Raw genomic sequence first — 24,992 nt, forward strand, 5'->3', positions numbered from 1 at the left:
AATTGGGTTAGTGAATTGCACCCTGACCCCTCTAGCTGTGAAAGAAATAGAAGTAAAAAGGGAGGGAAAATGAGACACAAGAAGTAGTACACAAATGAACAGACTTATGCTGGTTTTGAGGTAAATGGATATATTTGGACTTGGCTTTTGTCATCCACTGGCACCTTCAATCAGATAGAATGGTATTCATAATTTATTTCCAATGAAATTTCTTCTCTTTATGGTTAAATATTCTTCAATTTTTTTAATGACTTTTAGAAAGGAATTTGATCAAAACGCTGATATTATTACTCTAATACTCTGATAAGTGAGGCTCTGCAGTTCCCTTTTGAAATACCTCTTATGATGTAACATTCAAATTGAACTATAGTTTATGCAGTCTCACCATCAGGCTTTAGCTCATCAGGACTTGTTACTCACTACTTTTTCATGGACAAAAGTAGATGGTAACAAAATTTTAAATTCCTAGAATCAAAAGATCCATCTGACATGCTGATAGCCCAAGGGCGCGTGAATAGTTCCATTTAGTTAGTTGAAACAAGGGAAAGGCTATCATGGGAATTTGGTATAATGAATCGCACAGGCTAATAAGGGAGGGGAGTTTCTTTTCATTTTGGCAGAAATTGGGGTCTTAATTGGGAGAGGGGGAAGCCTTTTGAATGCTCATCAACATTGTAATTCCTTTCCACAGTTTATTCAGTAATACAATTAAAAACTTTTAGTTTTGTTTGTTTGATTCATAATCTGTGTTGGTATCTATCACATTCATATACATTTTTGTTAACCTCACTGCGATTTTACTTATGTTTATCTCTGTATCATTTAAACTGATGATACTCAAGTAGGATGAAACTTGATAGCATCCACAGAAAATTGGGATAAATTCTGTTATGCCCTTTATTGGGGGGTTCAACCATCAGCTGCCTTATTTTTCCTTGATAAGGCTTATCATTTATTACTAGCCTGTTTGAAATAGATTTTTAAAAGAAAAGATTTTGTGAAAGTTTTTTTCTTTAGTAGTACGTGTGGTTGATATTGGGAGAATGTGTAATTGGAAATGGGCTTGGGGAAAATTGTTTACAAACAGGGGCTAAATCTGACCCACAAACATCAACAGCTGATTTATGTGGTAAATTTGGTATAATTTTATTCTGTCAGTTGTCAGTACCCCTCTCCTTCAAATGATTATTCTGAACATTTACCTGTCATTAATTCATCAAATCGTAAGTTTTGAGGACATTCCATTTCTAGTGTGCCTGAGAGAGAGTCAGCCTCGTCAATAGCGCCTTTGATTGGATGATGTAAATGTTGGAAAAAATGGTTTAATGGGTCAACTTTGAGCCCAAATTTCAGTGGGACCCACCTTTTAAATAATACGGGACCTAGCATATTCACGTTCTACTCCGCTAGATGATTAACGTGATATATTTATTTATCGAAAACCATTTAAAATTGAATGAAATATTAAGCGTTAAAGTAACCCACATAAACTAAGGATTATGGAAGAATTTGATTTGTCAAACACTTATCCCACATAGGAAAGTTAGGAAACTTTGGTGTGGTTTATAAGGTGGAAGTTTGGAATTGGGTTTGGGCCCCAAGGGGTACCAATAGTCTTTGGAAGGGGGAAGATCTATATCCCATTGGGTTCGGTCATAAACCCACACGCGCGCGCCGCCGTCCGTCCGACCGGCCGGCTCAGCATGAGCACGTGCCCGAGCCCGAGTCCGGTCCGGGTCGACCTTTACACTATATTAACTTTTTGGACAAAATTTATTTAAAATTTTGGGCCAAATTGTAAATAATCAAATTCTTGGGTACAAAATTTATTTAAATTTTGGCTTATTCCGGGTGTTTTATTTTCTTGTAACAGTCGACTGTTTCGACTGTTTACCGACCAAACAGTCGACTGTTTACCGACCAAACAGTCGACTGTTAGCCGACTGTTAACCGACTTAACAGACACGACTTTTAAGAACAGTATGTCTGTTCGGATTTTTGAGGCTTGTCTGAAAGGTGATGACTGTTCGAATGGCCACGAACAAGTCTATAAATAGCCAGCCTTTCTACCAGAAAATTTACACCATTTTCATTGCAAACTTTCTGTGCTTTGAATCTCATTTCCCTCTCTCTCGTTCTGATATTGTTTCGAAGTCAAAAACACTTCGTTGAGTTCGTTGGAACTCCTACAGATTGCAGTGCTGCTTCCGTAGGAGACGAAAAATTCGTTCTATCCTGAGAAACGATTGCTGGACGCCTTTAGCACCATTGAAGGCAGCAAATTCGTTTTAAGGACACATCGTGAAGTCGGTGGGCTCGAATTACAATTTCTGATCCTGTTGATCAATTCCTGCATTCAGGTAATTCTGTCCGATTGTTTTCGAAGGAGTGAATTCAAACTCTAGAAACAACAGTAAAGGCCTCAATTTCAAATTGACTAGTTACCGTCGAAATTGGTCCGAATCATATCAGGTGTCTGTCTTGCTGTTAGTTTGAAAGAGACGGGAGATATCCTTGATGTTTATGTTTGATAAGCTGTGACATGTGACCTTATGTAGAGTTTAGAATATAGTATATAAATTATTATTATAACTACAATGTGGAAGCATAAATTCTCAAAGTGTAAAAAACCAAATCAATCGATCCAAAACTTCTTCAACATCACCAATGGAATATCCTATAATTTGAGCTCAAATTTGTGCCACACTGAATCATACACCATCATCTACGGGAATGACAATGGATATACAGAGAAAATGATCCATCGAAAGCCACCAAGAATTTTACCGGAGATATGAAATGCTCCCATTTGATTACCTCTCTATACTTTCTTTTTTGTTATGCCAAGTCTAAATGAAATAAGTGAAGAAGTCTTGAAATTATAGAGTCAAAACCATTTGAATTCAAATTCAAATTCAAATTCAAATATTGTACTATGGTCAAATGTGAATGTAACATGACTAGAATTAACCACAAAACTAAGTCCAACCACTGGATTTAATTTATGGTCCAAAATACTCCCAAACTAGGACAATCCCCTTCAATTTCTTTAGATCAATTAACTTGTAACATGTGGATGGTTTGATCCACCTCACACCTTCATTCTGCTTTCTATCACATATTCTACGTGGAATTTCCAGGACCAACACCATTGCCAATAACTGAATCACTTTCTCTCTTTGCTTTCCTAACTTAACCTTTGTCAGCCAAAACCTCCTTCAGTTCTTTATCCATTGCTACTTCTTTTGGGATGTCAAAAAAAAAAAAATGAAGGGAGAGAGAGAGAGACTTTATTTTATAACCTGACAAAAGCAAAAAAAATGAAATACATAAATAGTTATTTGACCGCAACAAAGTGGCAAACTGGGGAAATAAAATACTTATTCATAATAAAATTGGTTCTTCAAAACTCATACCTACTACTAGGATGGGACAGATAAAAATAGGAAGCCATATATCACGCCAAAACACTCCTTCATACTCTGGCTTGGTGTGCAATCCAGGTTGCTTACTGAGGATAAATTACCATATCTTAATATTGATGTCATGTATGTTTTATGTGGATCACAATTGGAAGACTGCCAACACCTTTTCTTCCAATACCCTCTTTCTTCTTGCATTTGGAAGAATATCAAGGAATGGTTGGGGATTACAAGAGCAATGACTACTATTGCGAGTGCATTGAAGTGGATAATAAAGGAAGTAAGAGGAACATCTTGGCAAAGCAAGGTTAAGAGGATTGCTCTAGCTTATTCTGTCTACTATATTTGGATGGCAAGAAATAGGAGGATTTTTTAAAATCTTAAGCCGCAAGTTGATAGCATTATTAGACGGATCAAAACACACGCATCCAAATGTAAGTTCATTTTTCTTGTTAGCATGTTTGGCTAAGCTTAAGAAGTTTTAAATGTAAGTTCATTTTCAAGTTTTTTTTTTTTTTCCGACCTAAAAGTAAGAAAGTAACTTGTGCAAACATGTTTGGAAACATAATGTTACTTGGAAGAAATTTTCACTTTTTTCAAAAGCTTCAGCCAGATATGCTCTAAGTTGTATATGTTTTCCTTATGTCATGTTAATCTTCTTTTCTGGTTTTATGTGCCCCTTAGATACTTGGTACCAAAACCTCAAACATTGCTGGCTGAGTTGTATCAGCTCATGGCTCCACAATTTGAAAAGCTTAACAAATCTTTAATTGAATTAGTATGCTTGAACATCTGTCGATTTTTTCATTGAGTTACTTCTGTTTGAAGGTCTTGTATATTTGAGGGAAATAAAATCTCAATGCAGGACTCCTGCATATACATCACAAGTGAAACTCTGCTCATTCCCTACACTGTTTTCCAATTTTGAATTGAATTATGCCTGAAGTTGGTGACTAATGACTGCCTAATAGGAAAAAAGGTACAAAACCAAAGCATGAATAATTTTTACCGGCCCGGCCCCTTTTGAGGTGATTTGGCCCTCTTGTTTACTAGCCATGTCCAAAATTACTTGGTTGGGCCCTTACAATTTTTTATTTTGTTTTTGGGAAAAAATCACAACTCAGGGGTATTGTTTACATCAATTCACAAATCTGGTATAAAGTTTAAAAATTCAAAATTCAGGTTTCTGTATAATTAATTGAAAATATTTATTAATTAAATATAATAAAGCCATAGTTACACGATTAATGGCCACAGATTCATAATTATTGGTCACATATCATCGAATTAATTTGTTACAGATTATTTCAAGGTTACAAATCAAAAATTTTGTAGGTCGCAGATTATTTTGAGGTCACAAATCAAAAATTTTGTGAGTCACATTATTTCATTGGTCACAGATCAAAAATTTTGTAGATCACAGCTCACATCATTGGTCACAAATTCAAAAACTTATAGGTCACAAGTCACATATTTTCAAATTTGATGGTCACGAATTACTTTTTAATGACAAATGATCAAATTTTAATGTCACAGTTTACGGTCATAGTCACAGACATGACCATATAGTTGGTCAGGGACATCTAACATTCGGTCCTGACACTACCACCACATCCACCGCCACAACACCACCACCAACACCAACAACACAACCAGCATCAGAAACTATCGCAGCCACCAGGACAACCACGACAGCCAGAAAATACCTCCAAACACATCCAACAATACACCACCTCCCAACCTCACCAACACCATTACACCCACAGTACCACTAACTAGAAACACCACCACAACCACTAACAAACACTCCTATCCCACGGCATCCCACCACAACCACTGCCACAACTTCCACGACCACCACCACAACCAACATTACAACCACATCCCCCCCCCCCCAAAACCACCAACAATCAGATCCTACTACTAACATCACCACCATAACCACGACCAAGATCTGAAAATACAACTAACAAAACCCCAAAATCACTACCGACAAATCGAAAAGCGAAAGAGGTAACACCCAAAATCACTACCTACTGAACTTAGAAGAAGGTCGAGGTCATGAATTTGCTTCGACAACCAATCGGCGACCATATCTAGGTCCGATTGTACGTCGCATTTGCTTCGAGTGAATGCAATCATCACCGCTCTACGCGGTATCTGCAGCAAAGTCGGCCTTGCGAGCCACTATGCAACGATGCTCACATGCTCGGAGGAGGTTGTCGCTATGACGATGTGGTCTCCGGCGATGATGGCCGCTCGTGTGATGGAGAGGATAGAGAGATGGGATGGATAGAGAGAGAGAGAAACTAAGCGAAAGACGTGAGGGAAGGAGAGAATGAAGGATGGAGTGAAATGAATTTCAATTTTAGGGTTAGGGTTATATAGGATATTTGATTAGAAAAGTTGGACCCATGATTTATGCAGAGTGAACTTGAAAGCCCTAGGATGGTGTAATTTCCTCTCTTTTTTTCCCATTAATATGCATTGAGTTTTTCTTTTTTCTTTTTAAATATATAGTTCTCCTGCAGCCCCAGCCTGACAAATTTTGACACCCCCAAAATCTAGTATTAGAATTGACTCAAGACTAAGCTAAGAAAAAAGTTAGTAGCACTAGTGATGGTGATGGTGATGGTAATTTGAAGTAAATTTCAAAATGCACAATAATATTTGTGACTCATTTAGTTAAATGAATAATATTACATAATTGGTCACCTGATTAACATTATATGTGGCGTTGGAGCTTGTAAACCTTCATATCAACTAACGTCCATTAATGTGATCAATTCCTTCTATTTGATGTTTTATTTTAGCATTGTTGCGCTGTTTAGTAATTATGAAAAATATGGTTGAGGTTGAAAGGGTACGATTTTAAATTTTTTAACTAAATGGAGGTTTTTACTCTAGTCGAGTTTTATTTTGAGGATATGTAGTTTTATAACATGGACACATCAACCATCACTCGGATGTCAAGATGGTATCGAAGTTCAAAAATCTTAAATGAGCAGTTTCGCGTTCATAAACGAATCACTATTTTACAAGATCATATGAAGGACAAAAACTCTCCTCCCTTGAATATGAAAACAATATTTTGACATATAAAAAATTTTAAAAATGAAAAATAATTAAAATATAAAAATATGAGCTAATAAGTCGGGCTTTTCAGATGGAACTTCAACACTATGTGACTCTTAAGTTGATAAATTACCGATTGATTTATTTCCATTAATTAGATCATCAATAACCATTGCTAATTACTTGCATACAGCATTATCTGTCATTAATTAGTTAATTAACTCAAATAATTGTTGTGACAAGCATTATAAATCATTGAATAAAATAACCTAATTATTTAAAGTTCAAAAAATATCCAATTAAAGAAGAAGACAATTTGTTTCATGTGTACTTTGAAAAAAATAATTATATGAATCCTCTATCCTGTCTGCCAACTCCAACTTTTTCATTACAACTTTGTTTTTCATATAGGTATCTCATTGAAGATTACTCATTTTGTGTATTGTGTCCAATCGATTTAAAAGTTTCGTTGTTGCCCTCGAGTCTTGGTTTGGGAAGCATGTGTCAATGCTTCTTTGTAATTCTTAAAGAATGAAAGTATACAAACCAGGAAGTTTTCAATTCAAAACGGAGAAATATTGTTTTTTTTTTTTTTTTAAAAGTACTTGAAAAAAAAAAAGAGAAAAAAAAAAAAAGAAACATTGGAAGTATTTTAATATCTTATTGAAGTGTTTATAAATTGGTTAAATTACAAATATATAAAAATGAGTGATAAGTAGGTGAGTAGTACTTGTGGTCCCTCAAAATGTGCAGATAAAAAGTGAATTTATCTATAAACATAAGCCAATCATAGGCTTTGATTTTGATTGAATATTGTGTATAATTTTGTTTGTGTTTTTCATAGTCGACCAAGGATTTCAGCAGGTCGATATTGTATAACTTTGTTGAAATCTTATATACAAGTCATGTGTAGTTGTCAAACAACGAATTATTTTAGTGAACGGAATGTAGTTAAAAAAGGACCTCATGTAGTCGACCCATAGATAGTCTATGAAAATCGTTTATATTGTTTCCTTATGCTCCATGTGACTATTGACCGATGACATATTATTGTGTTACTGGTTTAACTAACGAGCCATTCAAGATGTGTGATTTGAGAGAATATAATGGTGAATAAAATATGAATTAGATTATTTAAATAAGTCTAACTTTTAGGTGGTAATAATGGCACAATTATTGGGAAGGTGTGCATGTCTTATCTACTGCCAACTCAAATTATTTTTTCTCATGGTGACATTTCCACTTCATGCAATTGATAGTTCCTACCATTCTTATTTGCAACTTTAAATTAAATCTCTATGATGTTAAGTTACCCCTAATTAAGCTTTTTGATACACATATTTAACCTAATTTAATTAGTTTCAATAATATTTTAGTAGGATGAGAACAAAATTAATGAGCTAAGCCGCCATTATGGACTCAAAAATATGATTTTTTTTGCTATCTGTACACTGGGGAAGAGAAGAAAAAAATGGCTCGATTAATTTAATTCTCTTAAAGCAAATGTCTGAATTAAATAATAAGCTTATCATCAATTGAAAATGGAAGAGGCTAGTAAAAGAGAGAGGACTTTTTCTTCGACAAAAAAGTAGGTACGATTGTGCATAATCTCAAAATAATGTGTGAAAGAAGTGATCGTAAAAGTTATAAAGTCAAGATTCAACGAATATAAAAGATACAATTTGATCGTGTGAGAAAGAGATAAACATAAAAAACATCAATTCGAGACTCAAAATTGTTCGATATGTTGTACAATTTCTACTTGTATGAATATAAAGATTAAACATAAAAAACCATAGAACTCGAGATTCAATGAGTTAATGTGCACTAAAGAGATTGATCTAAAAAATATCATGAAGTCGAGGATTACCGAGGATGGCAAGCTATCATAGTGTCTATTTGGCAAAGCTTTTGAAAAGTTAAAAATTCTTTTTAAAACTAAGCTACACATGAACATATTTGAATAATTTTTTAAAAGTACTTTACTTTGTTAGAATAATTTTTAAAAGAAGTTGATTTAAGATAACTCTTCTACGAGAAACAAATATAGGATCTTTTTACAACATTAGATAGGGAACTATGCACGTTGTGCAATTATTGTGCATGCTAAGGAAAGGAAGCAATAGTGCTTCTACTTCGTCGTCTTGTATAATTCTTGAATGCTTTTAACCCCCACAACCATTAATTTCCCAATGGAGAAAAAAAAGAAAAAGAAGATGCTACAATAATTAAAGTAAGGTTCATGCATAAATGGATTTGGTAGCACGTCAACATAATTTGTAAATTTTTTTGTTTGACTGTGAATTGGGCAGTACTTTTCTTGTTCTCTTTTATCTCGACTTGACGATTATTCAATAAATTTTATACATAAATCGATAGGTAATACTCTAAGGCTTGTCTAATTTTGTCGATATAGGACTTTTCTTCACAATAAATATGTGTCCAAAGAAAATAAAGCCCGTGTTATTAAAAATGTTGAGACCACCTCAAAAAGTAAAGTAAAATAAAAATAAAAGTAACATATATTGATAATTTTTGGACCGGTCTAGATGTACAGAATTTTATTTTATTTTTACAAACCTCCTACAGATAACACACATTGGTGGGTTGGGTGATTTATTTTTTAAAATAAAATATTCACATGGGACCCCACGCTATGTGAGATTTCTATAAAGCTTTTGGCAATGGTTTGTCTGTACACTTGGATTCGTTCATAATTTTTTGGGGCGATTAAATTCTTAAGAGTCTTTAGTGACACCGTAGTGTAGGGATGGAGATTCAAACCAACAAAACACGTAGGAATTATCCTTAATTATTTGGCAAATTGAAATAGCTTTCATGTTCTTGTTTTTTTGTTGGGTTCTCTTTGCTTTTAATGTAAACTCTCTTGGAGTTAGTGGGATAATATCAGGTAAGGATACGCTACACGTACTTACATTAATATTGAAGAAACCATCATTGGATAGGATTGAACAAGACAGCAAAAAATGCGAACACGTAATTTTGGTAAGAATAACTAAATTGCAAAAGCACTTTATCAAAAAACAAAAGTCGAAAAGTTACTATAAATATAAAAAGATTAATGGTGTCTTTTTTAATTATAAAGTAACTAAAAACTTTCTATACTCTTGTTGTGGGTGTAAAAATAAAAAAATCAATCATTACATATTTCCAATATCAAAGAGTTTCATTTTTTTTTCTTTTTTTAGTTAATTAAAAGAATCTCAACTTTTAATTAAGGGATCGATATACCACATTAATTACATGAATTAGTTTATTTAGATTGATAATTGTTGTCGAATATCATACTTGACTAAATTTATATCCACTCTCTTCCCATTATTGTACGCATTTTATAGGTGACATGGATTAAATAAGATTAAAAAAGGGACGAGACTCTCGGGCACAACTCAACTGGTGGATCAATCAACATTTGTCTTGCTTTCAGCGGCAGGGTGGAGGACCTCTGAAACCACCACCTCTTCCGGCCATGCAATTCCGCACCCCGCCTTTGAACACTTTAATGTTAAAGAAACCATTGCCGCCGAGACAAATATTCGAGCCCCATATGAATACAATGAACTAAGTTCTGACGAACACGAGAGTAAGACATGGAAGCTTCACTTGGTTCACAGAGATAAGCTTTCTTTTGCCTGGTTGAATGACCATCGCCGCCGTTTCGAATCTCGCATGAAAAGGGACGTTAAAAGGGTGGCTAGCTTGATTCGCCGCCTGAAAATTGAAGGCACCGGCGCCGGAGGAGGAAGTGGCGGAAAGACTAGTTATGAGGTGGAGGATTTTGGGTCGGACGTGGTTTCGGGTATGGACCAGGGTAGTGGAGAATACTTTGTGCGGATTGGTATTGGAAGTCCAGCCAGAAGCCAATACATGGTGATTGATTCTGGCAGTGATATTGTGTGGGTCCAATGTCAACCCTGTAGCCAGTGTTACCATCAGTCGGATCCAGTATTCGACCCGGCCGATTCCGCTTCATTTGCTGGGGTGTCATGTAGCTCCTCAGTTTGTGATCGGGTCGAGAATTCGAATTGTCATGCGGGGTGGTGCAAGTACGAGGTCTCGTATGGTGACGGCTCTTACACTAAAGGTACACTCGCCTTCGAAACGCTCACTATTGGAGACACTCAGGTCCAAAACGTGGCCATTGGGTGCGGGCACATGAATCGGGGCATGTTTATTGGAGCTGCCGGGTTGCTGGGTCTTGGAGGGGGATCCATGTCACTGGTGGGTCAATTGGGTGGGCAAACTGGTGGAGCATTTAGTTATTGCCTCGTGAGTCGAGGCACGGACTCAAACGGGGCATTGGAATTCGGGCGCTCAGTATTACCCATTGGTGCTGCTTGGGTTCCATTACTCCGAAACCCGAGGGCCCCAAGTTTTTATTATATTGGGCTTTCTGGTCTTGGAGTTGGTGGCATGCAGATCCCAATAAGTGAGGACGTTTTTCGACTCACTGAGCTGGGTGACGGAGGGGTGGTAATGGACACGGGGACTGCTGTCACGAGACTACCGACCATAGCCTACGTGGCTTTTCGCAACACGTTTCTTGCAGAAACAGCCAATCTGCCTCGAGCACCTAGTGTCTCAATATTTGACACATGCTACGACTTGAGCGGGTTCTTGACCGTTCGAGTACCGACGGTATCATTTTTCTTATCGGGCGGACCGATCCTAACTCTTCCGGCTAGGAACTTCTTAATTCCAGTGGATGAAAAGGGTACATTTTGTTTTGCATTTGCTCCATCACCTTCAGGACTTTCCATAATAGGGAACATACAACAAGAAGGTATACAAATCTCTTTTGATGGAGCAAATGGTTTTGTGGGACTTGGGCCCAATGTTTGCTGATGTATTCTTGAGTGAATTTTGCTTGTGATGCAGGATTAGTAACATCTTTACATTAGTATATACTAATCTATTGATGTCTTGGGTACATAATGATGATTAATGAGGTAAAATGGTTTGATTTTCTTCAATCACTTTTCCTGCTATAATATGATTAAGAAAAGCAAGGACCAATAAGAGTCAAAACACACAAAATTTCTAATTTATATAATTTTTACAGTCAAAAGAGCATTAGACAAAAAGGCCATCTACTAGGGAATTTTAGCAGTCTTGCACCAAAAAGAGGATCCAAGAGGACCCTTTCCAGCACCCCCACCCCCACAACACACACACAATAGAGTCGAACTAGTACGAGTACAACCTGGTTCCTTCCAAAACGCCTCGTTTCTTGATCCATCATCACTTCTCTCTCATCATTTTCAAGATTCGACCACAAATTTTTCACAAAGAAGTGTGAAGAGAGCAGAGAATTCTGAGAAGAGGGAGCCACCACCATGAGTGAACATGTGAATCAATCACTAAGTTTTTGGTCCATCTTTGATGCATACTCTACCTGAATAAAGTTGAATTCTTTCAAGTAATGACTTTTTGTAAAGGCATTTGCCTTTTACCCCCTCGCCAGACTAGAGATTTTTTTTAGCTTTGAATATGACAGATAATGAATGTTTCTTGAGATAAGATGCCTAGCAGCACAACAATCGTACTTTCTTTTTTTCATCATTTTTCGACAACATTTGCCAAATACAATATCTATTCAACCTGATGTTCCAATACTCGAAGGACGTTGTAATCCCCACATGGGGATGGAATTCCATTGATCTCCAGGACGAGACAACAAAAATAGAAGTATTCTAAAAAGCTTTGAAGCAAATTAATACAAAACAATAACTGATGCTGCAACTTCTTGAATTCAAAACATTTAGCCAACACTTTCCAAATTTAGCTAGCCAGTCTTCCATAAATAACTCTTCTTAGTTTCCACGCGAATGAGCATTGCAAGTATATTAATATAACTAGCTCCATTTGCTTTAGCAAAAGATCAAATTTTTAAGTAGATATTAATAAAAGAAAATTGTGTTATTATAAAAGTCGGAAAAAAAATTGTGAATTCCAATTGTAAACAAGTTTCAAAATATGTTATTACAAGCTGTAAGCATCATCCATAAATAAATAAAAGAAACAGATTCAACAAAGATAAAATGCAGTGCTGATTCAAAGAAACAAATTCAACTAAGATAAAAAGCAGTGCTGATTCTGCCTAGTGTCCTAAGAGTCCAAATCCCTACAAAAATTTAGCAAAATAACAAAAGTAGGACCATTCTTGTCCAAACACGATAGTGCCTTCAACATCAGATTCATCAGACGAGATGACAGTTCTTTATAAAAGTAAAGCTACAAACAATGATAAGAAGTTCGACTCGATAAAACATTTAAACGAATACAAGTTTCTCATTTTTCTGACATTTAAAGTTGAAATTTCCATTAGAAAACAAAAGGCAATGCTAGGATTTGCTTGCTTGATTATGTTGCTCAGTCATCATCTTCCTCCTCGTCATCCCCAGCAGCTGCATTCAAAGCATTTAACCTCTCTATCAACTTAGCTTTTCTTTCCTCGTAAGTCAGTTTTTTGAGGTTGTATCTGCAAAAGTAGACCAAAAACAAACTGCAGTTAGTAATCGAGGATATGATCAATTAAATAACATAACCATATTATGGCACCGAAAAATTGGCTCAAGAACACCTCTCTGCTTGGCAAAGCCAGTGGCCCATATTTGATAACAGAATAATAGAACATGCCCCACAGAAAAGGCCTTACCTCTTATGCTCCTTTGGTGGCTGCTTTTCAGATTTCTTTGGGGTGGGATCAGCACGAATGGCTGCATGGACCTTCTTGTACATCTCCTCTAGCCCATCTGCATCAACACCCCTCATAATGTACTCGCTAAAGTGAGACTGGTATTTCTCGGGCTCATCTTCCTCCAAAGTCTGCATATTAAGAGAGGAACAAATTAGCTTTGCTTCATATAAAGAGGACCTAGAAGAAAACACTAAATGGAACTTTACATACTGTTGGAGTGTTAACAAAGACACATCAAGCTTGTATTAAATGTACAAAATTTAAATTTTATAGATACAAAATGCTGAGAATATTTAAAAACAAGGACTCACCCTCATGTATGCAGCAACATGACCTCCATAGATATACTTGCGATGAACCTCGGGATCAAGTTGCTTGCTCTCCTTGTTGTATCCAGCAAATCTTTTGTCACTATGTGGGATATCGAGACCACCATCCAATGCTCCCTATAAATCAACATACAAAACAACTTCTGAGGATCAATAATCATATTATCCAATTCCAAGAGAATCCAAGTCTATAATAGCAAGCACGCTTATGTCCAACTGGTACATATGAAACAAGCAGATATATTTTAATTAGTTATAACACAATGACACAATACTAGTTAATAATAAATAAGGAGTTAAGTCTTAAAATTGCTACCTTAAAGAGACAGGAATCTCAGTGAAAGAAAGTAGATGAAATATTGTGAATTTCTAGGCCTAGAACCAAAGTGGTCAATTCAATTCAGAGTGCTATTTTTAACTTTTAGAACTCCAAATGTCCATACATAAAGAGCTGGATTGCTACCTTGAGGGCACCAAAAACGCGGTTGCCAGTTGTAGTTCGTACAAGGCCAACATCCAAGAGTGCACGGAAAGGCCTCCGGCTTTCAGCAGGTTCAACAGAGAAATCTTCTCCAGTAGCCTACATGGAACTCCAGGTGAGGATCTACATAACTGACAAGCATAAAAGAACATATCCCAGCAAGCAATCACAGATAATGAAATAGTTACCTCAACATTTCCTTCATACTCTTCATCCATTTCAAGGGTTTTGAGAACTCGGCGAGCCAACAGAAGCCCGGTGCAGTAAGCTAGTTTCCAATAACAATTGTGAGAAAATTTAAATATGTTATTCGGAAAAAACTGACAAAAGTGGTCTAGGTAAACAAACATACCAGCAGCATAATTTGTGAGCCCAACTTCAACGCCATAATGAGGCAGCTCATGTGCATAAGCTGCTGCGAGAACCATATCACCAGCAATGCTAGCAGATACAATTTGTGCAACAATGTCTTGGTTACTCTAGAATCATATCAAGGTAATTTGCCATTTCATATGGAACATAAATGAACATTCTTTTATACATGACCACATCAATAACACTATTACTACAAGCAATGTGATGAAAGTCCCCTAGGTGGTGAAAATATCAACTTCCATCAAGATTCTAAATTCAAAATCCACCACCAGGTAAATTCAAATCCACAAAGTCAATAAGCCCACAGTGATGTGCATGTATGAAAATAAAGATAATAAATATAAAATGCCAAAAACACAATCTTGACTTTGTTGGCAAAATCCTGTGCATCCATTGTCAAGTGGAACCCAAAATAGCTTTAGACATGCATGTAGGAGTGTAATCAGAATAGTATATCCCTTTGCAGAAAAAAGAAGATAACATTGTATCAGGATACAAATCGCACAACAAAACGATATTTTGGAGTGTTGTACTTGTTTTTGTCTTGGTTGATCATGCGAATTCTAGCCCTGTAGTCAGTCTTTCCCTCTGCATAATTTAACAAGACAATGAATGAACTTAACATCTAATAACACGAAAGCAGAGGTAAGGATATCATACCTCTCCTTCTCTTATACTTGACTTGGAACCGCTTGAAGTAAGCTCTTGACTTTTGGGCTTTGACGAAGGCCTATGAATTATGTAAAACTATGAGAAAATATAAAGATACTGTACTATCTACTTATAACATGCAGATAAAAAATACAAAGCAGATCATAGATGCCAACATTCCAGTAACCAGGGCGTGTTGCTTATAATTGTTTACGAGTCATGTAAACAATCACATCGAAAATTCCCAAATCATTGAACATCAACGAAAAGTTTATCAAAATTTTTATTCACAGTATGCAATCAATTATTTATGCACAAATCAACTATTGCAAATAATAATAATAATAAATAAATAAAAAAGACCATATAAAACCAAAACAGTTAAGAATTAGGCATATACACGTCCACAATATAAAATCGTTCGAACATACAAAAGCTTTGTATAAGATAGAAAATCAACGATATTAGCATGGAACAGCAGGAATATGAGATATTCTTCGCGTCACCAGAATGCCGCGAAATCACTTTTGCTCTTGAAAATGCAAAATCGATTAAACCAACAGTAAACATGCTCGGGATCAAAATCTCCTATCGTTTTATTACTAGGAGAACAAAAAGTATAAGAACAGAACTATGCACATAACCAGTTGCATTTCATTACATCTCGAATCTTACCATTTTTCACTGCTCGAAGCTTTTCCTCGGGGATGGTTGGGGTGGGGGTTGTGGAGCGGAAGGAGAATGAGGATAGCCGCAGAAGAGGCTCAAATAGCAGAAGTAAATCAAAACCCTAATGGACTAAAGGGGTAAAGTAACGGCTAGGATTCATTTTAGGGCTTGGAGTTGTTTTGCATCAACGGATGTGAGTGTTTTCCTATAAAGGAGCCAAATGTTTGGGCCACATAGAGGCCTTAAAATCTTAAGCGGACCTTTGCCCGCTTTATCATTTAGAAATGTGGAAATTAGAGGATTCCCGACATTTGAAAATCACGATGCAAAAGTCTGGCCAGAAGTTATTTTGTTCAAATTTCAAGTTTTCATTTAATTATTAAATATTAAATATTCCCCCGCCCCCCATACCAAACCCTAACTCTCTTCTCTCTCTCTTTAAACACACACACACACACACGATAGTAATGGCCCAGTTCTTCATAAACTCTCATTTCTCTCTCTCTATCTATAGTGGTGGCGTCGGCCCTAATATGAGAGGCGCTTCAGATCTCCGACCCCAATTTTGGGCGGCGCTGTGCGCCGATGCCATAGCAGTGGTGGAAGTTCCTTTCTGTTGTGCGTCGAGATGAAGATGTGCGGAGAAGAATTATCGTCAAGAAGAGAAGACGTCGTCGGAGATACGCCACATTGATCGACTTCAAGTGTTGGTGACAGGCGTGGTGCCTTCGAGCGCTGAGAGATCTCAGCAGCGTCGCGGGGTGAAGCCCATTCCAACGGCAACGTTGCTGCCGTAATGTGCAGTGGTGACATAGTGAGTAGTGTCGCTGTTGATCTTGTTACTTCTTTCTCTAATTCACACGAGCAATGGCTTCTCGATCACTATTGTGTGAACATTGGTCTGTTGATATCGTCGTCGTGAACATCGATCTGTTAACATCGCCGTTGCACTGCTGTTCGATGCTCAGATTATGCTCTGAGCAACAATCTGGAGGTTTTTATGTGGATAGTGTTGGTGAGGTTTGGACTTGGTGTATTGTTGGGTGTGTTTGATGGTGGTTGTGGTCGTGGTCGTGGTGGCTGTGATGATGACTGGCGATAGTCGTGTCGACGATGGGGACGTTTGTTATGTTGGTGAGTTTGGGGGTTGGAGTATTGTTGGTGGTGGCTGTGGCGGTATGACATGGTGTGTTCAGATCTGGATGGTGGGGCCGATGATAGGTTGTGGTTGCCTTAATTTTTGTTGATGTTGGCATCGATAACGGAGGGAGGGTGGTTGCAAGTGGCCGTGATGTCAATGACGGTGCAATAATGGTTGTGGTGGTCTGTAACCACTATTTGACGAATGTGATCAACCATTTAGTTATCTGTGACCATGTGATCTTGACGACGGTAACAGGATGAGGATGGTCGCAAGTGGCTGTGATGACAGTAACAGTACAATAGTGTTAGTGGCGGTAGTCTGTGACCACTATTTGACTTATGTGACCATCCGCGATCAAATATTTAATTGTCATCAATAAATTTGAAAATATGTGACCTGTTAATTTGTAGATTTGTGACTACTGAAATAAATTGTGATCTATAAATTTTTAGATCTGTGACCTATAAAAAATTTTATTGGTGATCTCGAAATAATTCGTGATTTATAAAAATTTTAATTTGTGATCTCAAAATAATCTATGACTAATTAATTTAATGATATGTGATAAATAAATGAATTGTGACCTAAAATTTTGTATATGTGACTATTAGTTCTATAACTGTGATTTTATTACATTTAATTAATAAAATATTTTTAATTAATAAATAATTACCTGATTTTTGCACTTTTAAACTTAGAACCTGTAAATTGAATTGGTGTAAACAATATATCTTAATTATGAATTTTTCCCTTTAGAAATTTATCACACATTTGACATAATTTTTGAAAAGTCAAAAGAAACTTTTGAAAAATTAATTTTATAAAAGCGTACAGAAAGTTAACCCAATATGATTTCCTCTAAACAAATCTTTTGAAAAAAGGAAAGTTTTTTTGAAATTAATTTTCAAATTCAAATTAAGACACTTCCGAGTGAAATTCTTTCACAAGAAGTAGAAACAAAAATGAAAATTCCATCAAATGAACAATTAGTGGTACTGAATTTTGGAAATAAGACCATTAATAATGCATTCTCTTAATTGTTAACTAGATGACGTGCAATTTAATAGACAGACATTCAAGTCAAATATTAATCTTCAATGCAATATATAAAGTATTGTGTCCTTTTTTTATATATAAAATAAAATCACTAATAGATCTAAATGGGAAATACTAATTTTAAAACAAAATATAAGTTTTACTGAGTGATCATGTTTAACACACTTTTTTACTAGACGTGTCTATTATTTCAACAAATAACACTTCTATTCCGAGGGACCATCTATACGCTCATAGCATCCTCATCCATTTGTATTTGTAACGTTCGATACATATATGCAACCGATTCTCACGAGGCTCCCCAAACATTATCCCAAGCACCACTTGGAGCAGCCTCGGGTCCCTTGATGTAAGGGAAAAAAAAATACTATGTTGCACTTTTGCATTTTTTTTTTTTTTATATAAATCGAAAAATAAATCATTTCACTATCTTACGAACATTTTGGACAGAAATTGTTATGAATAGATGTGTCAATTAATGAAAAAATGAGAGTTTAACACATCAAAAAGAATTATAAATATAAATCTTGAATGCAAAAACTAAAGATCTTTAGCACAATTGAATGAGATGCAATTAATAAAATGGTAATTATATTACCACTTTTTATATCCACACGGACCACACCACAATCAAAACGTAGTTTTAATAAATAATCACAATGAATTTGCGATCACATACCTGATATATTAAATTAAAAATAATAAAAAAAAGGAGAAAACATCTTTTTAATAAATACGCCACTGTTAAACTTCTTTTTCGTTTTCTTTTCCAATATTTCTTGCGATTGTGCCCTTTTACTTGTCTCTGGAACTGCTACGGCCACCGGACTGCAGGCTCTATGCATGGGTGGACCCAAGGGGGTCACTTGACCCCCCAACCTTCTTTTTTTTTTTTTTTTTTTTTTAAATTTTTTTTTTTTATCGATTGAAATCTAAATTTTAATCTAAATCAAAGTTAATAATTAATTTTAATAACATATTTCATAGATTTCTTAACTTTAAAATTTTTATCAAAATTTACTAAAAATCGCACTCTAATCCTCACCCTATAGGAAAAAAAATCACAATAAATTTGAATTTTCTCTATTTTTTATTGTTTTATCTTATTCTCTCCGTCACTTTTTTACCAAAATTTTAACCCTTCTAACTTTTTAAAATTTGTTTATAATTTCTCTACAATTATCACATCTACTACAAATTTTCACTTTTCAATTAAATTTTCAACTAATTAGAACTTAAATTTGCATTTTCTCTCATCATATTTGTGTATATAGCACGCGTCTAAATTGATTATATAAAATTTAACTTATACTTAACGAATTGTATTTATTTGACTGATTATTAGTATTGAATATTGGTTATATGGTTTTTCTTTCGATTATTTGAATTGATTGTTTGTATCATGCATTTTCTTGTAATGAGCAAAATATTAATAAAATGACTGTTCAAAATCAAATAAATGAAAATAATGAGCAAAATATTAATGAAGAAATATTTTTTAAATGCAAATCCACATTTTTTTGGATCAAATATAAATCATTCAAAAATCAAGAACAAAGTATTTCATTTTGTACAAAATTTGATTGTACCCCATAACTCAAATTCTCTACGTCCGCCCTTAGCTCTATGTTCGTTGGGAATTTCTCGAGCATTGGCCGAGAAGAAGAATAGGGTAGGCCTGCTTAAGAGCCAACGCTTTATCCATCATTTCCTTCACATCATTACTTGTAGGATTACCAAACGCTATAAAATGTTTGGATCCGGTCATGATGTTGCTTGAATAACCTAGTTGCATTCCTTTATTCCTCAGCATGGTGAGATGGCTGAATCTTGTTCATTATGGACAGCATCCCACTTGCTGAAAGATACACGATCATTGACAAAAGCTTTAACATAGTCACTGGAGCCACTACCTATTACACTTGTACCCGCAATTCTTGCCATCGTAGCCGCTGCAAGAGGGGGTGCATTGATGGATGTCAAAAGCAGGCTGTTCTATTTGTTTTTTTTGCTCTCCAATATTCTTGTGCATCTCCACTTTATCTGCTACAGCCTCCAAGATTGCATAAAGTTTTGCAATACAATAAAAGAAGAAGAAAAATAAGCTAGGTTTTATACCTGTGGTCTGGGAGAATAACTAAAAGTATATTAACCTACTTATATAATTTTACTTATGGCTTTGTAAGTAAATAAGAAAAAATTAAAATTTGTTGTGCACTAAATAAATTTTGCGGCGATAATATAAAAATCCTTAATAAAATCGAGATCTGAATATAATTCCCAAAAGGCCCATGAAATTCCAATGGAATTTCGTAAAATTTAAATGATTGGTGAGATGAGATCGAGATCAAGAAACACTTTCACTACTTATTTTTTTAATTGTTAAATTAAAATTTTGACATGATATGATTAAAATGGGTAAAATTAATTATGCCAACTGAAGTCTTGAAAAATTACTTTCAATTGAAGTTATTATGATAATAGTCATTCAAAATTCATTCTACATTGGGCCCCATTTTTTTAACAACTTAGGGGTCGTTCTCTTCGTGTTCCAGTTTTGTAGTTTTGAATTCATTTTGAGTTTTGTGTTTTAAGTGCTTGTTTTGAAATTGTTGAAAATATATTATATTTATCATTCTGAAAAACTGTTTTTGAAAACATAAAATTGAAAAATGCGTTTATTTTGAAAATTTGAGAATATTTTATTCAAGAAATATGATTATTCAATAAATTTTAATAGTTTGATGTTAATATAGTATTAAATAACATATAAATTTTAAAGTTTATAAATCTTGAAATATTTTTTTACGGATATAAAAAACACAACCTAAATTAAATTTGACAACACAGTTCAATAGATACTATTAGAAGTTTATGTGTCATGAAAAAACAAGTGGACACTAAAACAAAATATAAAATACATCCACGAAATCATATACGATATCTTGAGTAGTCATTTCACATTTGTGTAGCAATTTGATCCCTGACTTGTCCCATTTGTACCGTTTGACTTACATAAAAATGTATGACTTCTTGATCTTGACTTGATTCTGGTATGTCTTGAAACACCGTATTTTCCTTTGAATACTCTCCGAACAACTTATCTAAATGTGCTCATGACGAATAAATATGTTTATTACGCAATATGCAGTAGGAATTTGTCTTTGCCTATTAAATTGATAATTGGTAATCAATTTCAAAATAAAAAATATTGCCTTTAAAACTCCAATGCAACGTTCAATAATGTTACGACACAAGGAGTGTCTATAGTTGAACAATTATTCCTTCCCACGTAGTCTTCCCCATCCAACATAGTCATGCAGATGATATCTTTTCACAATTTCATGCACAAAATAGGATATCATTAGTTTTCAGTTTGACTCTTAAATGAGCATTGCCCATCTATGATGTTAACTCTATATTTGTTATTATGGACCCTTGGAAGGAGATTTATTATTTCACTTTTTTCCTTTCTAATTAGAAAAAATATATTGAACCCTTGGGATTTCAGGGGATTATCCCGACTTGAAGTACTAACATGTTTTAACTTATCAAATACATGTTACCTTGCTAAGATAATGCCATTTTAAAGCCCTTTTGTGGGATTGGGTAAACATAATGTTTTATTATGTTTTGTTAAAATGAGTGTGTACAAATTAGTATTCATCTATTTATGAGCAAAGCCAACTTGAATGAATGATAAAAGCTGTCCGATACATGCTTTTATATATAGACTTAACAATCTACTAGAAACTAGTACGTAACAGCCCCGATTGAAAATTGTACAAAGAATATTCTGGATATTATTTCAAGACACCTATCCTATTAGTGATACAAATTGTACATGGAAAGTGGTCTCTATTTTTGCCATTCCTGTTTCTCGCAAAAACTTGTTTTTGAAAATTAATCATTTTTTGCTAATCTTTCCGTTTTGTCCCCCTTGGAGACGGATTCTTTTGAACCAGGTTTCTATTGGTTTGACATGTTATGTTTTGTTTGAAGCTATTATTCAATTAAATCATTCTAAAATTCCATATGAATATCTTACAGCAAATGATTAACAAGAGTCATATTGGTACACCTAAATTAGTTTATATATAAATCAAAAAGTTTCAATCTTCCCTAAATCAATTTATGTAAGTCAGAAAGCTCTAAATCCCTAAATAAAAAAACCCTAAATCAAAAAAATATTATGGGAATGAGGAATCCCTAAATCAGAATTTATGGAATTGGAATAAAGTATTGACACTGAAAGAAAATAACTGAAATCAAATGACAATGTTACATACCTTCAAGAAGAAGGCAGTGATTGGAAATTAGAGAGACGGCGAACGGCAGAGGGTTCACTTCAAAGACAGCAGACCACAGACAGCACCATAGATGCACCAAGCATGGTAGACTGCAGACGACAGACGTACTCACTACTCACGCACGGCATAGAGAGTCAAGATGCTGACCCACGACGTAGAGAGTCAAGACTTTGGTTTGAAGAATGGAGAAAGGTAGTTGGAAGAGAGAGAGACGCAATCGGGAAAGGTTAAAGGGAGTGGGAGGAGGAAGAGACGCAGCTAAAACAGAAAATTTGTAAAAATGAGAGTGTTTCCCGTGTTTTGTAAAAATGCAGGGGTTTTGCTAGAAAACACAAAACGTCGTTTTAGACGTTTTGAGTTTTGTGTACAATTTTTTTTCCAAATTTTTTTTTCGAAAATGGGAAGGAGAATGCATTTTCACTGCTTTGAAAAATCGAAAACAGAAAAACGACAAAGAGAACAACCCCTTCATTTTTCTAAATTTATTTTTAACCACACATTCTTCCATAAAATAATTTTACACATAACTTTTCATTCGTTTTTAATCACATATTCTCCAAAAAATCCACTATTCCAAAATGAAACTCAAACAAGGTCACTCTATAAAAGATACTAACATTGAAGTGTCGCCATTAATGATCAATGTGTAACTAGTTAGAGTTTTCAACAGTGTTTTTTGTGTTGAGCATAAATTGCACGTTATCTTGGAAATATTTTATAGTGCTGTAAAAGTAATATCTAATATTAATTTGTTAAGAGGAATTGATGAGCCTCAAACGAACTAAAGAAAATAAAATTTACGAGAAAAAATTTGCACTCTCAAAACTCAACTTCTATAATTCAATTTTTTTTTTAATGCTGAAATACTACAAATTATAATTCTTTTTATACTACATTTGGTACATAAGGATCAATTGTTAATATATGAATTTAAACACTTATTAAATTTCATAAATAAATGAATAGAAATAAAAACTCTAGATTTATGTAAATCAAGATTCGTTAAATAATATTGGTTGAGTCTTGATTAATTTGAATGTTAATTAATTGAGAATTAATAATACGAAATTCATTCATCAAAAAAATTTCATAGTATCTGTTACATATTGTAAGACGAAAAACAAGGTATTATTGAAATAATTGAATTTTAGTAGGATTAAAATAATCCAAAAAATGATTATCGCTTAATGTGATATTTTATATATTATAGATGTATACTTAAAGAGTAGGGAAATTTTTTGAATTTACTTGCAGAATATTTTATCGCGTGAATTTTCTTTAACGTTTTCCTTGCTTCAAAGAAAACAAAAATCTACTCCCTCCAATTTTATTTTTTTTAAACAAGGAAAATTATGTATATTTTCAAAAATTGAAAAATATTTTCTGTGAAAAAAATAGTAATCAAACACTCCAAAGTGGGAATTTGGTTGAAAAATCGATATTTTCCATGGAAAGTAAATACAATAAAACACATCCTAAAGGCTTTTTATAGTTACTTTATAAAAAAAAATCTAAATAGATTCAAATTTGTTTATTAATATTAAAAGTAATTTTTGACTTTTAAAGAACGTTGCTAACGGACCCTAAATACATTTTTTGTACAACGAATGAATGTGAACTGATTAAAGTCACGTTTGAGCCACATTAATATAAGACTGAGAATAAAAAATATAGTCGTTACGGATTCCACACAAGAGATAGATTTTCAAGTATGGTGATTTGATATGATGGATAACGGTCATATTTTTCATTTTAATGAGTAGATAATGAGAAACAATAGGGGCTAAATGTTGGCAATAGCAAAAGGGGAAGAGTCTTAGTGCTGGTTGGCAGTGATCGAACCCATTGTTTGGGATAGATGAAACTTGATTCTAATCTCAAGTGAAAGTGAGTGATTAATTTTAATTATATATTTAACGGGCTCATAAATTTTTAACCACACGTTTCATTAACTTTCATTAACATTTACTACAAAATTGATTTTAATCTACACCAAACAATGTCTAATTGTTTATAAGATACGAGTTCTATGAAATGTATGGATAGTTAGTAAATAATAACATATAGTTATTACACAATATGTGAATAAAAAATAAATTTGATGGCCTTAAAAATATGAGACGCTCTTAATCTTTGAGCCCCTACTTGATAGTTTTTATTTGGGAAATATAATGTTTTAAATAGTGATTTTTAGGAAAATGTATGATTAGAAGTAGAGAAATTTTTTGATTTAAATATTGATACTACCAAAAATCGTACCTGCAGATTTCCCGAGCTTGGTGACTGATAAGGAGCACGAACGTGATCTTCCGATACCTGAAACAAAGGCAACGAAGTGTGTTCTCGTCGCCCCTCCGATGCTTAAGTCGGAAAGGGGAAATATATGCGTGAGGCTATGTGCTGAAGAACAATGAGAAAACGTACCTGAATAATGGTTCAAGGTTCTGTATTTATAGTGGTAAGTGACATTCTCCTAATTGGACTCAACTAGCTGGATGTCATCATCTGTTGGAATCCTGAATGGTTAAGGAGTTGGTTGAATTCCAGAATTATACGTGAGATAGGATTCTTCTGGGAGTTAAGATTCCTAATTGCGTAGGAATTCTAAAGGGTTAACAATCGTCAGTAGCGAGGGAGAGCACATTCTCGAGGACTATGCCCGAGGACATATGGTTGCAATATGCGAAGTAGCATGGAGTTGTGGTCGGGCACAGTGTCTCGAGGATGAACATGCTCGAGGACACCGCATATGAATTTAC

At 34.6% G+C, this 24,992-nt stretch overlaps 2 protein-coding genes and 1 long non-coding RNA gene across 3 annotated transcripts; 1 reads left to right on the plus strand and 2 right to left on the minus strand.

Moving 5' to 3' along the window:
- The first annotated feature begins 7,536 nt into the window (after positions 1-7,536).
- On the plus strand, positions 7,537-11,491 carry LOC111382581 (protein ASPARTIC PROTEASE IN GUARD CELL 2-like). Its single transcript, XM_023006600.1, has 2 exons — positions 7,537-7,606; positions 9,946-11,491. Exons 1-2 carry the CDS (start codon positions 7,537-7,539, stop codon positions 11,361-11,363), a joined length of 1,488 nt encoding a protein of 495 aa, XP_022862368.1. The 3' UTR covers positions 11,364-11,491.
- A 1,077-nt stretch (positions 11,492-12,568) lies between these two features.
- LOC111382580 (60S ribosomal protein L5-like) lies at positions 12,569-15,977 on the minus strand. The gene is made up of 9 exons (XM_023006599.1): positions 15,730-15,977; positions 15,064-15,133; positions 14,900-14,991; positions 14,381-14,507; positions 14,217-14,296; positions 14,011-14,127; positions 13,530-13,664; positions 13,177-13,346; positions 12,569-12,999 (listed from the first exon to the last, which is right to left on the minus strand). The coding sequence occupies exons 1-9, from the start codon at positions 15,730-15,732 to the stop codon at positions 12,891-12,893; spliced, it is 903 nt and encodes a 300-aa protein (XP_022862367.1). The 5' UTR covers positions 15,733-15,977; the 3' UTR covers positions 12,569-12,890.
- Positions 15,978-20,755: 4,778 nt separating this feature from the next.
- Positions 20,756-22,520, minus strand: LOC111382584. The gene is made up of 2 exons (XR_002700560.1): positions 22,213-22,520; positions 20,756-21,253 (listed from the first exon to the last, which is right to left on the minus strand). It is a non-coding gene; the product is annotated as an uncharacterized LOC111382584 (long non-coding RNA).
- Between the last annotated feature and the right edge of the window lie 2,472 nt (positions 22,521-24,992).

Source organism: Olea europaea, unplaced genomic scaffold (assembly GCF_002742605.1).
Source record: "Olea europaea var. sylvestris unplaced genomic scaffold, O_europaea_v1 scaffold2526, whole genome shotgun sequence".
Classification (NCBI taxonomy): Eukaryota; Viridiplantae; Streptophyta; class Magnoliopsida; order Lamiales; family Oleaceae; genus Olea; species Olea europaea.